Source organism: Martes martes (genome assembly GCF_963455335.1).
Source record: "Martes martes genome assembly, chromosome: 2".
NCBI classification, from domain to species: domain Eukaryota; kingdom Metazoa; phylum Chordata; class Mammalia; order Carnivora; family Mustelidae; genus Martes; species Martes martes.
Genome location: NC_137889.1, coordinates 2,073,643 through 2,086,155, shown reverse-complemented (window position 1 = coordinate 2,086,155; position 12,513 = coordinate 2,073,643). Strand labels below are relative to the sequence as shown.

The window sequence follows — 12,513 nt, the reverse complement described above, 5'->3', positions numbered from 1 at the left end:
GCTGGGACACGACGGCACCCGCTAAGTGTGTCAAACTGCAAAACGCTCCAGGGTCAGTTTCTGTGTTCGGTTCCTCCAATATCCACATTTAAAAACTTCAGACTCGCTGTGGTCAGGGAACCTGAAATACCATCGCGTGTCTACAAAGAGGGGAGGGTGCTAGAGTGATCCCCGAGCGCACCGGGAGGGAGAAGTCCCGTGAGCCCCACAGCCGTGCAAGCTCACGCTTGATGCCTCCTTCCAGCCCTCGCACACCAGCCCCTCACACGTTACTCCTGACCGACCGCTCTCGTGTCTCCAGACCGGCCCCCACACTCCGGCCCGGACCGACCGCTCTCCCCTCCCCAGACCGGTCCCCACGCTCCGGTCCGGACCGACCGCTCTCCCCTCCCCAGACCGGTCCCCACGCTCCGGTCCGGACCGACCGCTCTCCCCTCCCCAGACCGGTCCCCACGCTCCGGTCCGGACCGACCGCTCTCCCCTCCTCAGGCGAGCGCGGCTCCACCCCTTATCTCACTCTCCTTGGCCTTCACCATACTTTTGTCCCGAGCTTTACTGGGATATAATTGACATTTAACATTGCTCAAGTGTAAGGGATACATCCCAGTCCTGGGAAACGGCCAGCATAGCAGGGTTAACACATCCGTCCCCTCGTGCAATCACTCTTTTTCTGGGACAAAACCAGGCATTACTGGTCCCCGGTCCCTGCTGTAGCACGGCTCCCGCAGCACGTGCTCCTGGAGGTCTGTTCCCGCACACGCAGGTTTGTAGGCTCCGCGGGAACGAAGGCTTACGTCAGTGCTCGATTCTTAGGACAACATCTAAGCTTCTTATTTCCAGAACATTCCTTCTTTCCTTAAAGAAACCATGTGAGCAGCATGGAAATTACCAGATGCCTTTCATCGTAGCGACCTTCCCAAACGGCCCCTCGCTAAAACTCTTAAACAGTTTAAATCGCCTCTGACTGTCCCCCGCCCATCGCCACGGCGCAGTCCTTCCCGGAGGCGCGGACACCGGAGTCTACGTGGAGAACATCGCGAGACTCGAAGTCACGCGGCGCCCAGCACACGGCACGGGTTCGCGTCCCGCGACCGGCGGACGCTTCGCAGGAGGCCCGTCACAGCCCCACGGGGAGAGCTTACCGCCCCCTCGCTGGAGCCCAGGCCTCACCTTACAAACAAGCCGAACTTCACACTCGTCTGTAACATCCCAGTGCAGGTACTCCGCAAAGTGAGGGCCTGCGGGGAAAACAGGGAGAGACGGTTGTTTTAAGGGAAAGAAAAGGAAAGGTCACACACGCACGTCTGTGCGCGTGTTAACTTGCGTCTCTGAAAGCGCTTTCGGCAGAACAGCTGTGCTGTGTGACGGGCCGGGACAGGGCCGCGTCTGCACTCCCATGTGGCTCACGCGGTAAGTACCGAGCTCTGCCCCGCAGGAAGCTACGGAGCAGACAGCGGCCGTCCCCAGATGCACCAGGTCCCAGCCCCCCGACACCGGCTCAGGCGGAGCATGCCGGCGGCGTCGCGGGGTCCACGGGCTCGTGACAGCTCCTGGGAGGCCCGAAGACCCAGCTCGGACTTCGGACGGTGCCGCAACTGCAGGGGTGACCCTGGAAAGCCATGTCACTGTGGGATGGCCAGACCCCAGGAGATGGAAATGTGTGTGTGGACGAGGGCAACGGTGAGGAGAGCAGCCCGCCGACCCGGAGGGTTGCATGGGGCGCGGCGGGAGTAAAATGCGCATCCCTGGGAAGGGCGGACGCAGAGAGCCTGCAGTTACTGGCCGTCTGTCACATGGCTGCTCGTCCAAGTGTCTTACTCCAAGAAGAAATGAGGGTCTGGGGTCACCTGCGTCTCAGCGGCAATCAGAGAGACGACTCGGTTCGCCGATCGGCCCCTCAGCCCGGCCACCCTGACCATGTCCTTGACTCACAGGAACGGGAAATACAAACACTAATCTATGGGTTCTGGGGCTTTTAAAGGTAGAAGCAAGACAAAAACTCAGATGAAAATAAATGTAAAGTGCAAAGAACAGAAAAATACCCAAGTTTCCACAGATGGGAAAGGCCTGACTTCGTGATCGTTTGTAACAGCGTTTACAGCCACTTGGCATCGAGCCGAATCTGCCGTAAACACACGTGGAAACGCTCAGTCTGCTCGGCTCCTGGGGGGCGAGCCCAGACCTACCTTGCTTCCTGAGGAATTCCTTCCTTTGAAATTCAGCCTCGTCTAGGACAGCCTTGAACGCTGAAGTCGATATTGAAAGGAAAAGAAATGAAAGATGTTTGAGTCTGTGTCGTCTGAGCAGCTCGTGAACTTCCTCTCACAGGCGCACAGACGCACGCGGGGCGGCGTACCGTCTCCGATGAGAACCAGAGAAGACTGATTCTTGGCTTTTCCGTCATGAATCTGCACCGTGTAGGTGCCTTCGTTCTCAATGGTAAATCGGTCCATGACCATCTCGATAATGCCTGTTGCTTTGTCGCACTTAATTCTGTGTTTCTGGAAGCAATGGCAGAGGCAGGGAATTAAGACCCGATGAGACTCCTTCCCCCGGTTTTGTCTCTGACTTGGCCGTCGCACCTACCACTACACCCTAAGGGACTGTGACACACACAAAAACGCAAAATGAGATTGTACCCGTGGAAACTCTCGGTGACCCGTGCATGAACCAAGGGACACGCGTGCCCGCCCGGTGAGGCAGCCCGAGGGCTGTGCGGGAGCTGCCTCCTCCGGGAGGCTCCAGCAGGGACGGCACACACCCGAGACCGGCAGCCGACACGAGGCAACTCAGGACATGATGAAAAGGCGGTGTGCCCGCCAGTGCACCCCACACGGACCATGAGACGGAGCTGGCCAGCAGCACCCCACCGTCAAGCACCATGCTGTCTGTGCTCTGAGGACTCAGAACCGTGACTTCAAGGCCACTGTGTGGACCAGGGCCACAGAAGCCGGGTGTCAGGTGCACAGATACTTCTTGGAAGAGCATGTGTGTCCAGGCAAGTCTGGTGCTTTGCGCTCCCCTCACTCCTGAGGCCCAGCTTGACGCAGCCTCTTTGCCTCCCCCGCTCCGTTCCCTCCAGACTGGAGCAGGGAGGACCCACGGGGAACTGCCCCGGGAGTCGGCAGGGCGCCCTTCCCGTAGCATCCCTGCTGCTCATGCATCCCCTTCCAGGGCAGACCGCCGCCCCGTCCAAGTGTCCGCCCACCGCCTGCCACACATCCTGCTGGATGGCGAGCCTCCAGAACCCGGACTGTCCTCACCCTTTCCACCCAGTACCTGTGTGCCCGGAAGGCAGTGAGGACCACAGAGGTGTGTGTGGGATTCTCACTGACGAGTTCATCTTGCCATCCGTGGCACCCCAGGGGCTGTGGTCCCGACGACCGCACTGTAATTAATTCCCTACCAACAGCATCTGGTCGGGGACACGTCCCCACACCACCGAGCCCATCCAAAGCTCAGCTTCCTCTCACACTCCGCTCTCCTTGGTCGTGACGGGCTCACAGACACCGAATTGTTTTATGGCGGATAATGGACAAGGTCTTCCTCCAGCCTTGGAACAGACGGTATCTGAAACGGAGCCCGGATCGCGGGGGCAGAAGAACCGCATCCAAAGACTGAGTCACCTCAACGGCAGGGAATGTGCAGGGAGTGGCCCTGGGGCTCAGGGTCCTTCTCTCGGGTGACGGCTCATGATGTCCCCGGTGACCCGCAGGATGCTCCCTTCAGACTCTCCGTCTCCCTGTGAGCCCTGCAGGGCGTCCGGCAGGGTCTTCCCGACCCGAACCCGGGTCTTAGCCCTGCAGGGGGAGGCCCGGGGTCCGGGATGAGCGGAACAAACACCAGCGATCCGCGGTCAGCGTCGAGGAAAGCAGCGCCACCCAGGGAAGCTCCATCGCCCTCAGGAACCACATTCTGCCTAGAAGGCTCCCGTTACCGGGAACGCGGAAAGAATGTCTGTCCGCAGGGGATTTTACAGAACATCTGTGAACAGAGGGAGGGAACAGCGCTGCTCCCTGCCAGACGCTGTGCTATTTCCACGGCAACCTTCTGTCTCTGAGCTCACATTCAAGCTCCGCGTTCCAAGGGCCGCTGCTGCAACAGCGTTCGGATTCGAGCAGAAGAGCCACGTGGCCCCGTCCGTGTGTGAGTTCACCTCCCCGAGCACCGGGCGCCGTTTCCAATCACTTCTGCCTGACCTGGGAGGCTCCAGACGCCTCCTCCCGCTGCTGGCCCCCGTTTACCCCACTGCCCGTGCTCCGCATGGACAACGGCAGGACCGGCCTGGCCTCCTGTCTGCCTCCCCAGACTCACCTCGGGCACCCCGACTCCGGAAACCCTCCTCGCCACCTCAGCCCTCCCGGCACTGTCCCTGAGCCCGGATGGCCTTGCGGGACTATTGGAAGGCCACTGTAGCCCGGTCTCCTGGTGCCAACTCTGCAGCTCCGGGACGCAGGCCCGCACCCCCCCAGGGTCCCTACCTCCTGGCTGGCTCTGGGGGACAGTCAGAAATGATTTGTAAAGTGCACGCAGGGGGGAGGAAGAGGATGACGGTGTTCCCAACGATCACCCGTGACACTTCTGGTCCTGCCTGAGGCAATACGACGTTGAGGTTTTAAGAGACTAGAACCCACCCCCTGGCCTTGCCTTCCAGCCGACTCCGCCCGCATTCCGCTGCGATTTCACATACGTGACGCACACTGTATGGTCATAGACTGTGTCTGCATGGGAAACTGAGCCAGGAGCTTGGTCTGTGGGACACGATGGAGAGACACAAATGAGCGCACACACCGGCCTCAGCTCGCCTTCTGAGTGGGCGGCCACCGAGAAACGGTCCCGGTCGCAGAACATGGCAGCGTGTGTCCTCCGGGCAGACGGGTGGCGGCGGGGGGCAGGCAGGCGGGGACAGAAGCGAGACACCTGCACGGGCGGGTGTTTGCTAGCTCGCTGCTCGCCCCATCCTTCTGAGCATTTACTTTTGACCACGGAGAGCAAATTTCAAATCAATGAGACAAAGCGCCGTTCTTACTGTCCGACCCCACGTGCACCTCCAGCCCCTGCAAGGAGAGGACCCGGGAGCCGACGCCACCGGGTCTGGAAGTAAGAACGCGGGACTCTCGCCATCTTCACGGTACAGTAGCTCTTCCAGTTTTCCCAGCTACGGCACTGCCGGGTCTGGGCAGGTTTGAGAAATTAATTAGGCTTCTTGCGATTGTCGTTATGCAGCAAGATGGAGCTCAGTGATTTTATGGCACCATAAATACAGGCTTTTATGTGACGCACACAAAATAGCATCAATCTCCCCCCGCCGGAAAAGTCACCTGTGGATTGCTAATTAAGCCTGTGAAATAGTGCAGCCCCAGCCCAAAAGATCAGCCACGCAGCAAAGACGTCAGTGTTAAAAGCCAGCTCTATGCAGCAGGTAGGAAATGCCCATCAGAAGACCTTCTACGGGGCGCCTGGGGGGCTCAGTGGCTTGAGCCTCTGCCTTCAGCTCGGGTCATGATCCCGGAGTCCTGGGATCGAGCCCCACATCGGGCTCTCTGCTCAGCGGGGAGCCTGCTTCTCCCTCTCTCTCTGCCTGCCTCTCTGCCTACTTGTGATCTCTCTCTGTCAAATGAATAAATAAAATCTTTTAAAAAGAAAAAAAAAAGAAGACCTTCTTCAAATAAGCACAATTACACTAAATTCTTCTTCATCTCACAGCACGGCCTCTGCTCGAAGAGGGTTTCTCCAGGTCCTCGACCGTGCGGCGCGCTCTCCCAGGGACAGAATACGTGCCGCTGGCTTCCCCGCCGCCGGAGGGAAACGCCTGCGTGTCCCCGTCGGCCACAGCTCCCTGTACCCCCTTTCTTGTCCGCCGCCGTCTCTCAGAGGTAAGACAACTCACACAATCTGTCCATCCCGGATTTCTGCCCGACACCTGCTCCTCTAACCAAGTAAACCTCACCAAACAGCCACGGGGACAAAGCGTGGACCAGAGATGAGGGGCCCAGTTGAGCAACACAGTGAGCGGGACCCTGTGTGGCCCGAGCGATTCCTGCCTGTCCGGCGTCGCGCGGACGTGTGGGCAGCGCACACGGACGAGGCTTCCAGAGCCAGCAGGACGCTGAGCAGACGGACGACAGCACACACGGAATCCCGGGGGCAACGAGCAGAGGGGGTCCAGGCCCCTCGCTCTCCAGTCAACAGGAAAGGAAGGGCCACTGAGCAGGTTGTCCTCAGCTGCAAATGCCAGCAGCTGCGCCGGAGTCTGTGGACAAGGAGCCCACAGAAGCTCCACGGCCAGAAAAGGATATTTACAATAATGGTAGGACTCACCGCACACAATGAAAAGCAGACCCAGGGCAAGAGTGTTTGTATCGTAGCCTTCTAGACATCGCGGGCGGTGCTGCCACGCTCTGCCCAGATGGGCCACAAAAGAGAGCAGCCGAAAAGGTTTGGGAAGGTGTAGAAGCAGAGTTCCCCGTGGATGCCTTCCCTGGGACGCTCTCGGTGAGCGGGGCCCGCAGACAGTAGGGTAGGAACGCACAACTTCAAAACCGGGGTCAAGAATGAGCAGGCCCGTCCGTTAAGGATATCCCGTGCCCCCCACGTCACCTGAACCTTTTCAGAGCACCAGGCTCAGCGTCTCTAAAATCAAGTGACCGTTGTTTGGTTCTGGCGGGCCCGGACTTCAGGGACTCTGATCTCTCGTCTAACCCAGACCCGTGTCGGAACATGGCAGGACTCAGCCATCACACGTTCATCTCGCCAACCGGCTACGCCCCAATTTCTGCAGCTCAGAGGGGGATGAAACACACCCCGAACCTGACCCGAAGTCGCTGACCTCCCAAGGCCCTCCCCCGCCTCTCCGAACCCGGGGGTCACACACGCGCGAGCTCACCTCACTGTCAGAGACTTCTCGGTCGTTGATAATAAACCGGTAGCTGGCGTCCGGCGACAGGTGCTCGGCCTGCAGCCAGAAGCGGACCTGGCCCTTATCAAAAATCTCATAAGCTAATTCCGACTTCAGAGGAATTGCTATGGGAAGAAGAGAAATCGGAAGTCAGGGATGCACGAGCCGCCGTCGGGGAAGAGCTGCGTGTCGGGGGGAAATACCAAGCCGGGCACTGAGGTTTCTGAGGGTGGGAAACCCGGAGGGTTGAATCGGACCATGAAAACCAGAAAACAAAAACAACCCCCAGGTTGGCCTGCCGGTGCAGGCAGAGCCCTGTGCCTCCCGGGCCGCGTGCTCACACGCCTGGCTCTCCCCGCGGCCGTGGCACACGCTCACGTGCGTGTAACTCCGTAACCGAAGACCCCACCTGACGACTTGCTGGGATTAGGATCAGCTATGCTAGATCCCAAATTCAAAACTCTCTCTATGCAGTAAAATTTCTGCAAGTTGCGTTATCAGCTCGTGTTTGCTTCCAACGAGCAGGTGACAAGCGTGGAGGCTGCTCACGTGAAAGGCAACGGTCGGTTCACCTACACGGTCCCTGGTGAGCCCCAAACCCTAACGAACAGGGCCCCCCCGGCTCGCTGTCGGCCTGCAAGCAGGCGGGGTCCCGCGCTTACTTACTGGGGTTCTTGATTTCGTTGCTCAGTGCCATCAAACGTTCGAGCTCTAAAATTAAGAAAAATATGTGCATTGGTTTTCGACCCAGACATGCAGAAGTTCAAAAACAATCGCAAGTCTAACCCCGAGTGGAGATCCGGTACCACCAAGATTTAATCACGTAAGCAACGCTAAGGAGTGAAAAGGCATAATCAGGACTTAAACCACCTTTGAGCGCCCTCTTCCTGAGACCCTCGCCGTGTAACAACCCTGCCGCGAAGGGAAGGGGTGGTGGGCACGTGAGGCAGAGCCTGGGGGACAGGGGGGGCTGGGGGCAGGGGCAGGCTTTGCACGGGGGGCTTTCAAGACACCTATGTCCAGACCCTCAAATTCCACACGAACTCCTTCCTAGTATCGATCAGGCGCTGAGAGTGTGCGGGGGGTCTGTGGTTTCCTTCCCTTTGCAAGATGTCCCTCAAAATGCTTTGCCCACCCAGGATTTCACTGTGCTGCGTTACTGCCACACGTTAAAAATAAAAATAAAACGACAAAAATAAACGCATCACTCCGGAAAGAGGCCCACGAGTGAGCCGAGAAAAACGGAAGGTTCTGAGCCATTTCCTCCCGCCTTCCTTCTTAATTAGAACTTAGAAAAGAGACGGCGGTCACGAAGGCACGTGTGAACAGGCTCACTTGGACTGAAAAATGAGGTCAGACTTTTCCTGACCGGGTGCTTGGCTTGACTTCCCCATTAGGTCTAACGGTGGGAATTTCCATAAGTCAAATGAGCTAAATCGGCAGCTCCAAGGTTTTATCTAAAAGATTTTTTAAAGTCCACATATGTTTTAAAACATGCTTGAAGTTTTCGTCTTTTGCAACTATTTAAAATTAGAGGGGAAATGTCATCTACAAACTTAAAACTGGTACAGAGAAGCAGAACACTTTTCAGGATTATTTAAGGATGTTTTGAGTTAAAACCAGAAGACCACTGAGTTAGGGTCCGAAACGGCAGCTCACAAGGCATTCGGGGCAGATTCCGGATCTGCTCCCGCCCGTCTCTGGACACGGGCATCCTGAGGACCCTGGGCAGCAGCGTCCACACGGACCCCTGGGCCGTCCTCCTGCTGGGTCTCGTTGAACCTGCACGAGCTTCCCCATCTACCCAGCGTTGGCTCCCGCCCTGCCGCGGCCTGAGGCATCAGCACGGGGCCTCCTGGCCTTCGTCCCTGCCTCTCGTCCCTGACCACGCCTAGCGACCCTCCGAGTCAGGTGTCCTCGGGATCACACTCTCGCCTGTCCCCGCCCAACACACCAGTGGGGAAATTTGGGGTCGGCCCACCAGGCGCCCGGCCTCCCAGAAGACCCCGTATTTTAACAGGGGAGTCTCGGCCCCTTGACAGGTCTAGAGACCCGGAGAACGCTTGGCATCTGACCGAGCTGTCCCACAGGACAGGGCTCCCTCTGCCTCACCGTGAGGCTGACCCTGACTGGGGGCCGGGTCCATCACAAGCACTGGACACAAATAACAATAATCCCCAGCAGCACCAGCGTCTGCCTCGTGAGACCGGCTCACTGGCCAGGGATGCAGGTGCGTGAGTCCGCCCCGGACCGACCTGCCTGTCCCTGGGCTCCCCGGCTGTGACCCGGCTTTTCTTTCTGCCATCTCCTGTTTGCAAGAGAGCGAGAGATTTTGACTCTGCCGGTTGAGTCTCATTTCACCGAAAACATACATTCTTTTCTCTTACCGTCCTGACTCTTCCGTGCTGGAAGGGAAGGGGCATCCCCCATCCGCGGTCCACGCTAATCTCGCGGCCGTACTTGCCCATCCGCTCCCCTCTGCTGGCCCAGCTACTGAAACGCAGCGGAAACCCACCCTGGGCTCTACGGGGGCCGCCCTAGTAGCCCCGGTCCCGGCCCGGTGACTTGGGTGCCGGACAGAGCACGAACACCAGAGCGTTTGTTACACTTGTGAGGGAGCGTTCGCCTCTGCGATCACCCCACACCCCGGCCCCCCACGAACACACACCCGTCTCCTAAGCAAGTCTCCTCCACGTTAGCGTCGGTGTCCCCTGCCGAGCCCCCGAGCCCCCGAGCCGGCGCGCTCCGTCGCGTAGACGTTACCTTCCTCGTCCAAGGTGAAACTGGAGGACACTCCGTCCGTGTCACTCACGGACACCGAGTAGGTGCCCAGGTCCCCTTTGTCTGGGTTTTTAAAGTACAGCTTCGAGCTAGAAGGAAGAACCGCGGGGCACGTTACGTGTCTGTCGGCGTCCCCAGCGGCCCCCGGGCCGGCCGCGAGGGGACTTACTGGTCTCCCTCTGTCTCGACCCGGAACTTCTGGTCGTCCGCAAGCTCCTCGTAGGCTTTGCACCACGTGAACTGGGACGCGTCTGTCATTTCCTGGCAGTCGAAGCTCAGGTAGATGTTGCCTTCCTCGTCCACGCCGGCACTGATCTCCTTCGTGCCTGCGGAGAGGGCAAGGAGCGCCGTGTCGCAAGCACGTGTCCTCCGTTTGGAGGCGACGGCCTGATCCCCACCGAGTCATCGGCTTCCCCTCCACGGTCCCCTGGGGCGCGGAGTGGGACCCGTGGGAGGGCAGGTGCTCCCGGAGCAGGTGGCGGGTGGAGTGGACGGGGTTTTAAGTCGTCATGTCTCTGTTCCCGTCTCCGCATCCAGTCCCACCGTAGAGGACTTGTCGACCATAAAGACCCTCCTTCTCCCCGAAATCTGACCCCTGGCCACTGGGAGGGCCCCGGGCACCCCCGATATCACCTCACATGGCCTCCTCCCTCTGCCCTTCTTCCGTGGGGGGAAGGAGAGGGGACCTGCTTGTCCCTTCTGACCAGGTGGAGGCCGGCCCCACACAGACCCGTCAGAATCTGTCCCTGAGGAAGCAGAGACTGGAGGGGGGCGACCCCTCAGCCTGGGCAGACACAGACGCCGTCGTTTACCACAAAGGCCGAAGCACAGAGCACTAGCGGCAGAGGACGTGAGGTCAGTCCCCAGAGAGAGAGAGCAATGTGGGAGACAACACGGTCTCAGGGTCCGCAGACCCACCACTCCTTCCCCTCATACCCCGTGAGCTGACCTCGCCCTCGGAAGCACTTTCCGCTGACGTCCCTTCCATGGGCCTTCGCCACTAGCCCCCAAGTTCCCGACCGACAGCTTTCTGACTCCCCGTCAAAATTCAGCAGTAACGGGAAAGACCATCGTCATCTCCGCATGCGGCCTTACGGCTCCAAATGCGGATCCGCACCGACTGTGCAAATGGCCCCGGGGCCGCAGCGTGACTCAGGGGTGCCGGGCCCGTGCAGGGCCGGAGGGCGGCCTGTCCTGTTTGCCGCTCCGACAAGACGGCAGGAGCCAGCCTCCCTGCGTCACACACACAGACCACGCGTACCCATCGCCCACGCCTGGCAGCCCTCAGCCTCCCGCCGTCCTCAGCAGCCACACGGTCCCCTCTCACCTGGTCGGGCCTCCACGAGCACCGGCTCAGACACGTCCGACGGCCTCCCCACCCCGCTGGCGTTCACGGCCCGGACCCTGAAGACGTAGGTCTTGCCCTGGTGCAGGTCACAGACCTGAGAGAGACAGAGACCGTGTCACGTGCTAATCGATAAGTGAAAAGGACTTTTCATTCTTCACATTTTACCACGCACATGCCCCTTTTCTGAAAGAAGGAAGAGCTTTGCACAGTGAGCTGGAAAAGCGGAAGGTGAGACAGACTCAATCATTCACGGTCTGACTTAGCAAGAAGAAGCAGACTCTCCTCAATGTTGAGGGAGGCTTCCTTTCTTCTTCGCCTATTTCAAAGCCGAATTAAAATCCTATATCCTGCTGGCAGCCTGGCGTCCATAGTCAACGTAATGCTATGGGAGGAAGCATTACTTTAAATGTGATTTGTAACGGGGCCAGAGTTCCCATCGTTGGGACACATCAGAATTAAGTCGTTCTCTCCTTGCACGTGTGTAGCTTCTGTGCTGATTCGTAAAACACGCATCAGCTAATGTCTCAGTCATTGATTTGACCAGATGTCTGGAAGCTGATTAGTTCACTCGGTGTGGATCAGAAGCCAATCTGGTCTCGTGGGGCCGGGCGGCTGCCCAGAGGACGCAGCCGTGTGCACGACTCAGGTGTGGGCTTCTGGTCAGCTGCCGCCGTCTACACCACAGCACAGAGCCCACAAGCAAGCGGGCAAAGCCTCTGCAGGAGGGCAGCGGGGACAAAGAGCAGGACGGGCGGCTGACCCACCCGAGGACGGGCGTCACAACTGTCCCAGTGAGGGGTCAGCTGTCAACGCTAAGAACAGAACCCCTCGGAGGACAGGAGAGAGGAACGTGGATACGCCCTCCTCTCAGACGTCGTACAGCTGCGCGTGTACGTGCATCTACGCGCGCGACTTCTATGAGCAGTCCCGAAGGACACGGGTACGACACAGGCCTGACCGCGGACACACAGCAGCCATCGCCCCGCGGGGACCGTCCACAGCACCACAGGGGACAGTTTGAGCTGCTCGAGCAGCTGGCCTGGCGGCGTCGAGCCCGTCTGCAGGAGGGACCAGAGACCCCACCCTGGGAGGGCGGAGGACACGGGAGGGAACAGTGTCACCTTCAGATAACGGTTGGCGGTTGCTGCCTCGTTCACGGTGCTCCACTCCCCAGAGTCCTCTTCCTTATAGTCCACGAAATACCCCGTGATGGGGCCGCTGCCGGAGTACACGGGGCGTTTCCACAGCAGGACCAGGGACGTGTCTCGGACCTCACAGAACGTCAGATCATAGGCAGGACCTGAAAAGGCAGACATCGGCCGTGCATGCACACACCCACCCCGCGCATCTGCTGCCGCGGGACACACGACTTCATCGGCTCCCAGACCTCACGACTCTACGTCTCACATCGGCCTTCGTCACGCACGTCCCAGAGAACATGTGGAGCGCGTCTGGGGACCGTGGGGCCGGCGTCGGGGGACCGTGG

The 12,513-nt window shown here is 59.2% G+C and overlaps 1 protein-coding gene across 2 annotated transcripts in view; it reads right to left on the bottom strand.

Moving 5' to 3' along the window:
* The window catches only part of MYOM2 (myomesin 2), a 78,776-nt gene that overhangs the window by 21,318 nt on the left and 44,945 nt on the right, over positions 1–12,513 (bottom strand). For both annotated transcript variants that reach the window (XM_080795570.1, XM_080795571.1), the window contains exons 20-28: positions 12,149–12,327; positions 11,007–11,121; positions 9,849–10,005; positions 9,662–9,768; positions 7,565–7,609; positions 6,887–7,023; positions 2,357–2,501; positions 2,187–2,246; positions 1,171–1,238 (exon numbers count right to left, since the gene is read on the bottom strand). In XM_080795570.1, the coding sequence (XP_080651696.1) occupies positions 1,171–1,238; positions 2,187–2,246; positions 2,357–2,501; positions 6,887–7,023; positions 7,565–7,609; positions 9,662–9,768; positions 9,849–10,005; positions 11,007–11,121; positions 12,149–12,327 (1,013 nt within the window). The remainder of the gene's footprint in view (positions 1–1,170; positions 1,239–2,186; positions 2,247–2,356; positions 2,502–6,886; positions 7,024–7,564; positions 7,610–9,661; positions 9,769–9,848; positions 10,006–11,006; positions 11,122–12,148; positions 12,328–12,513) is intronic.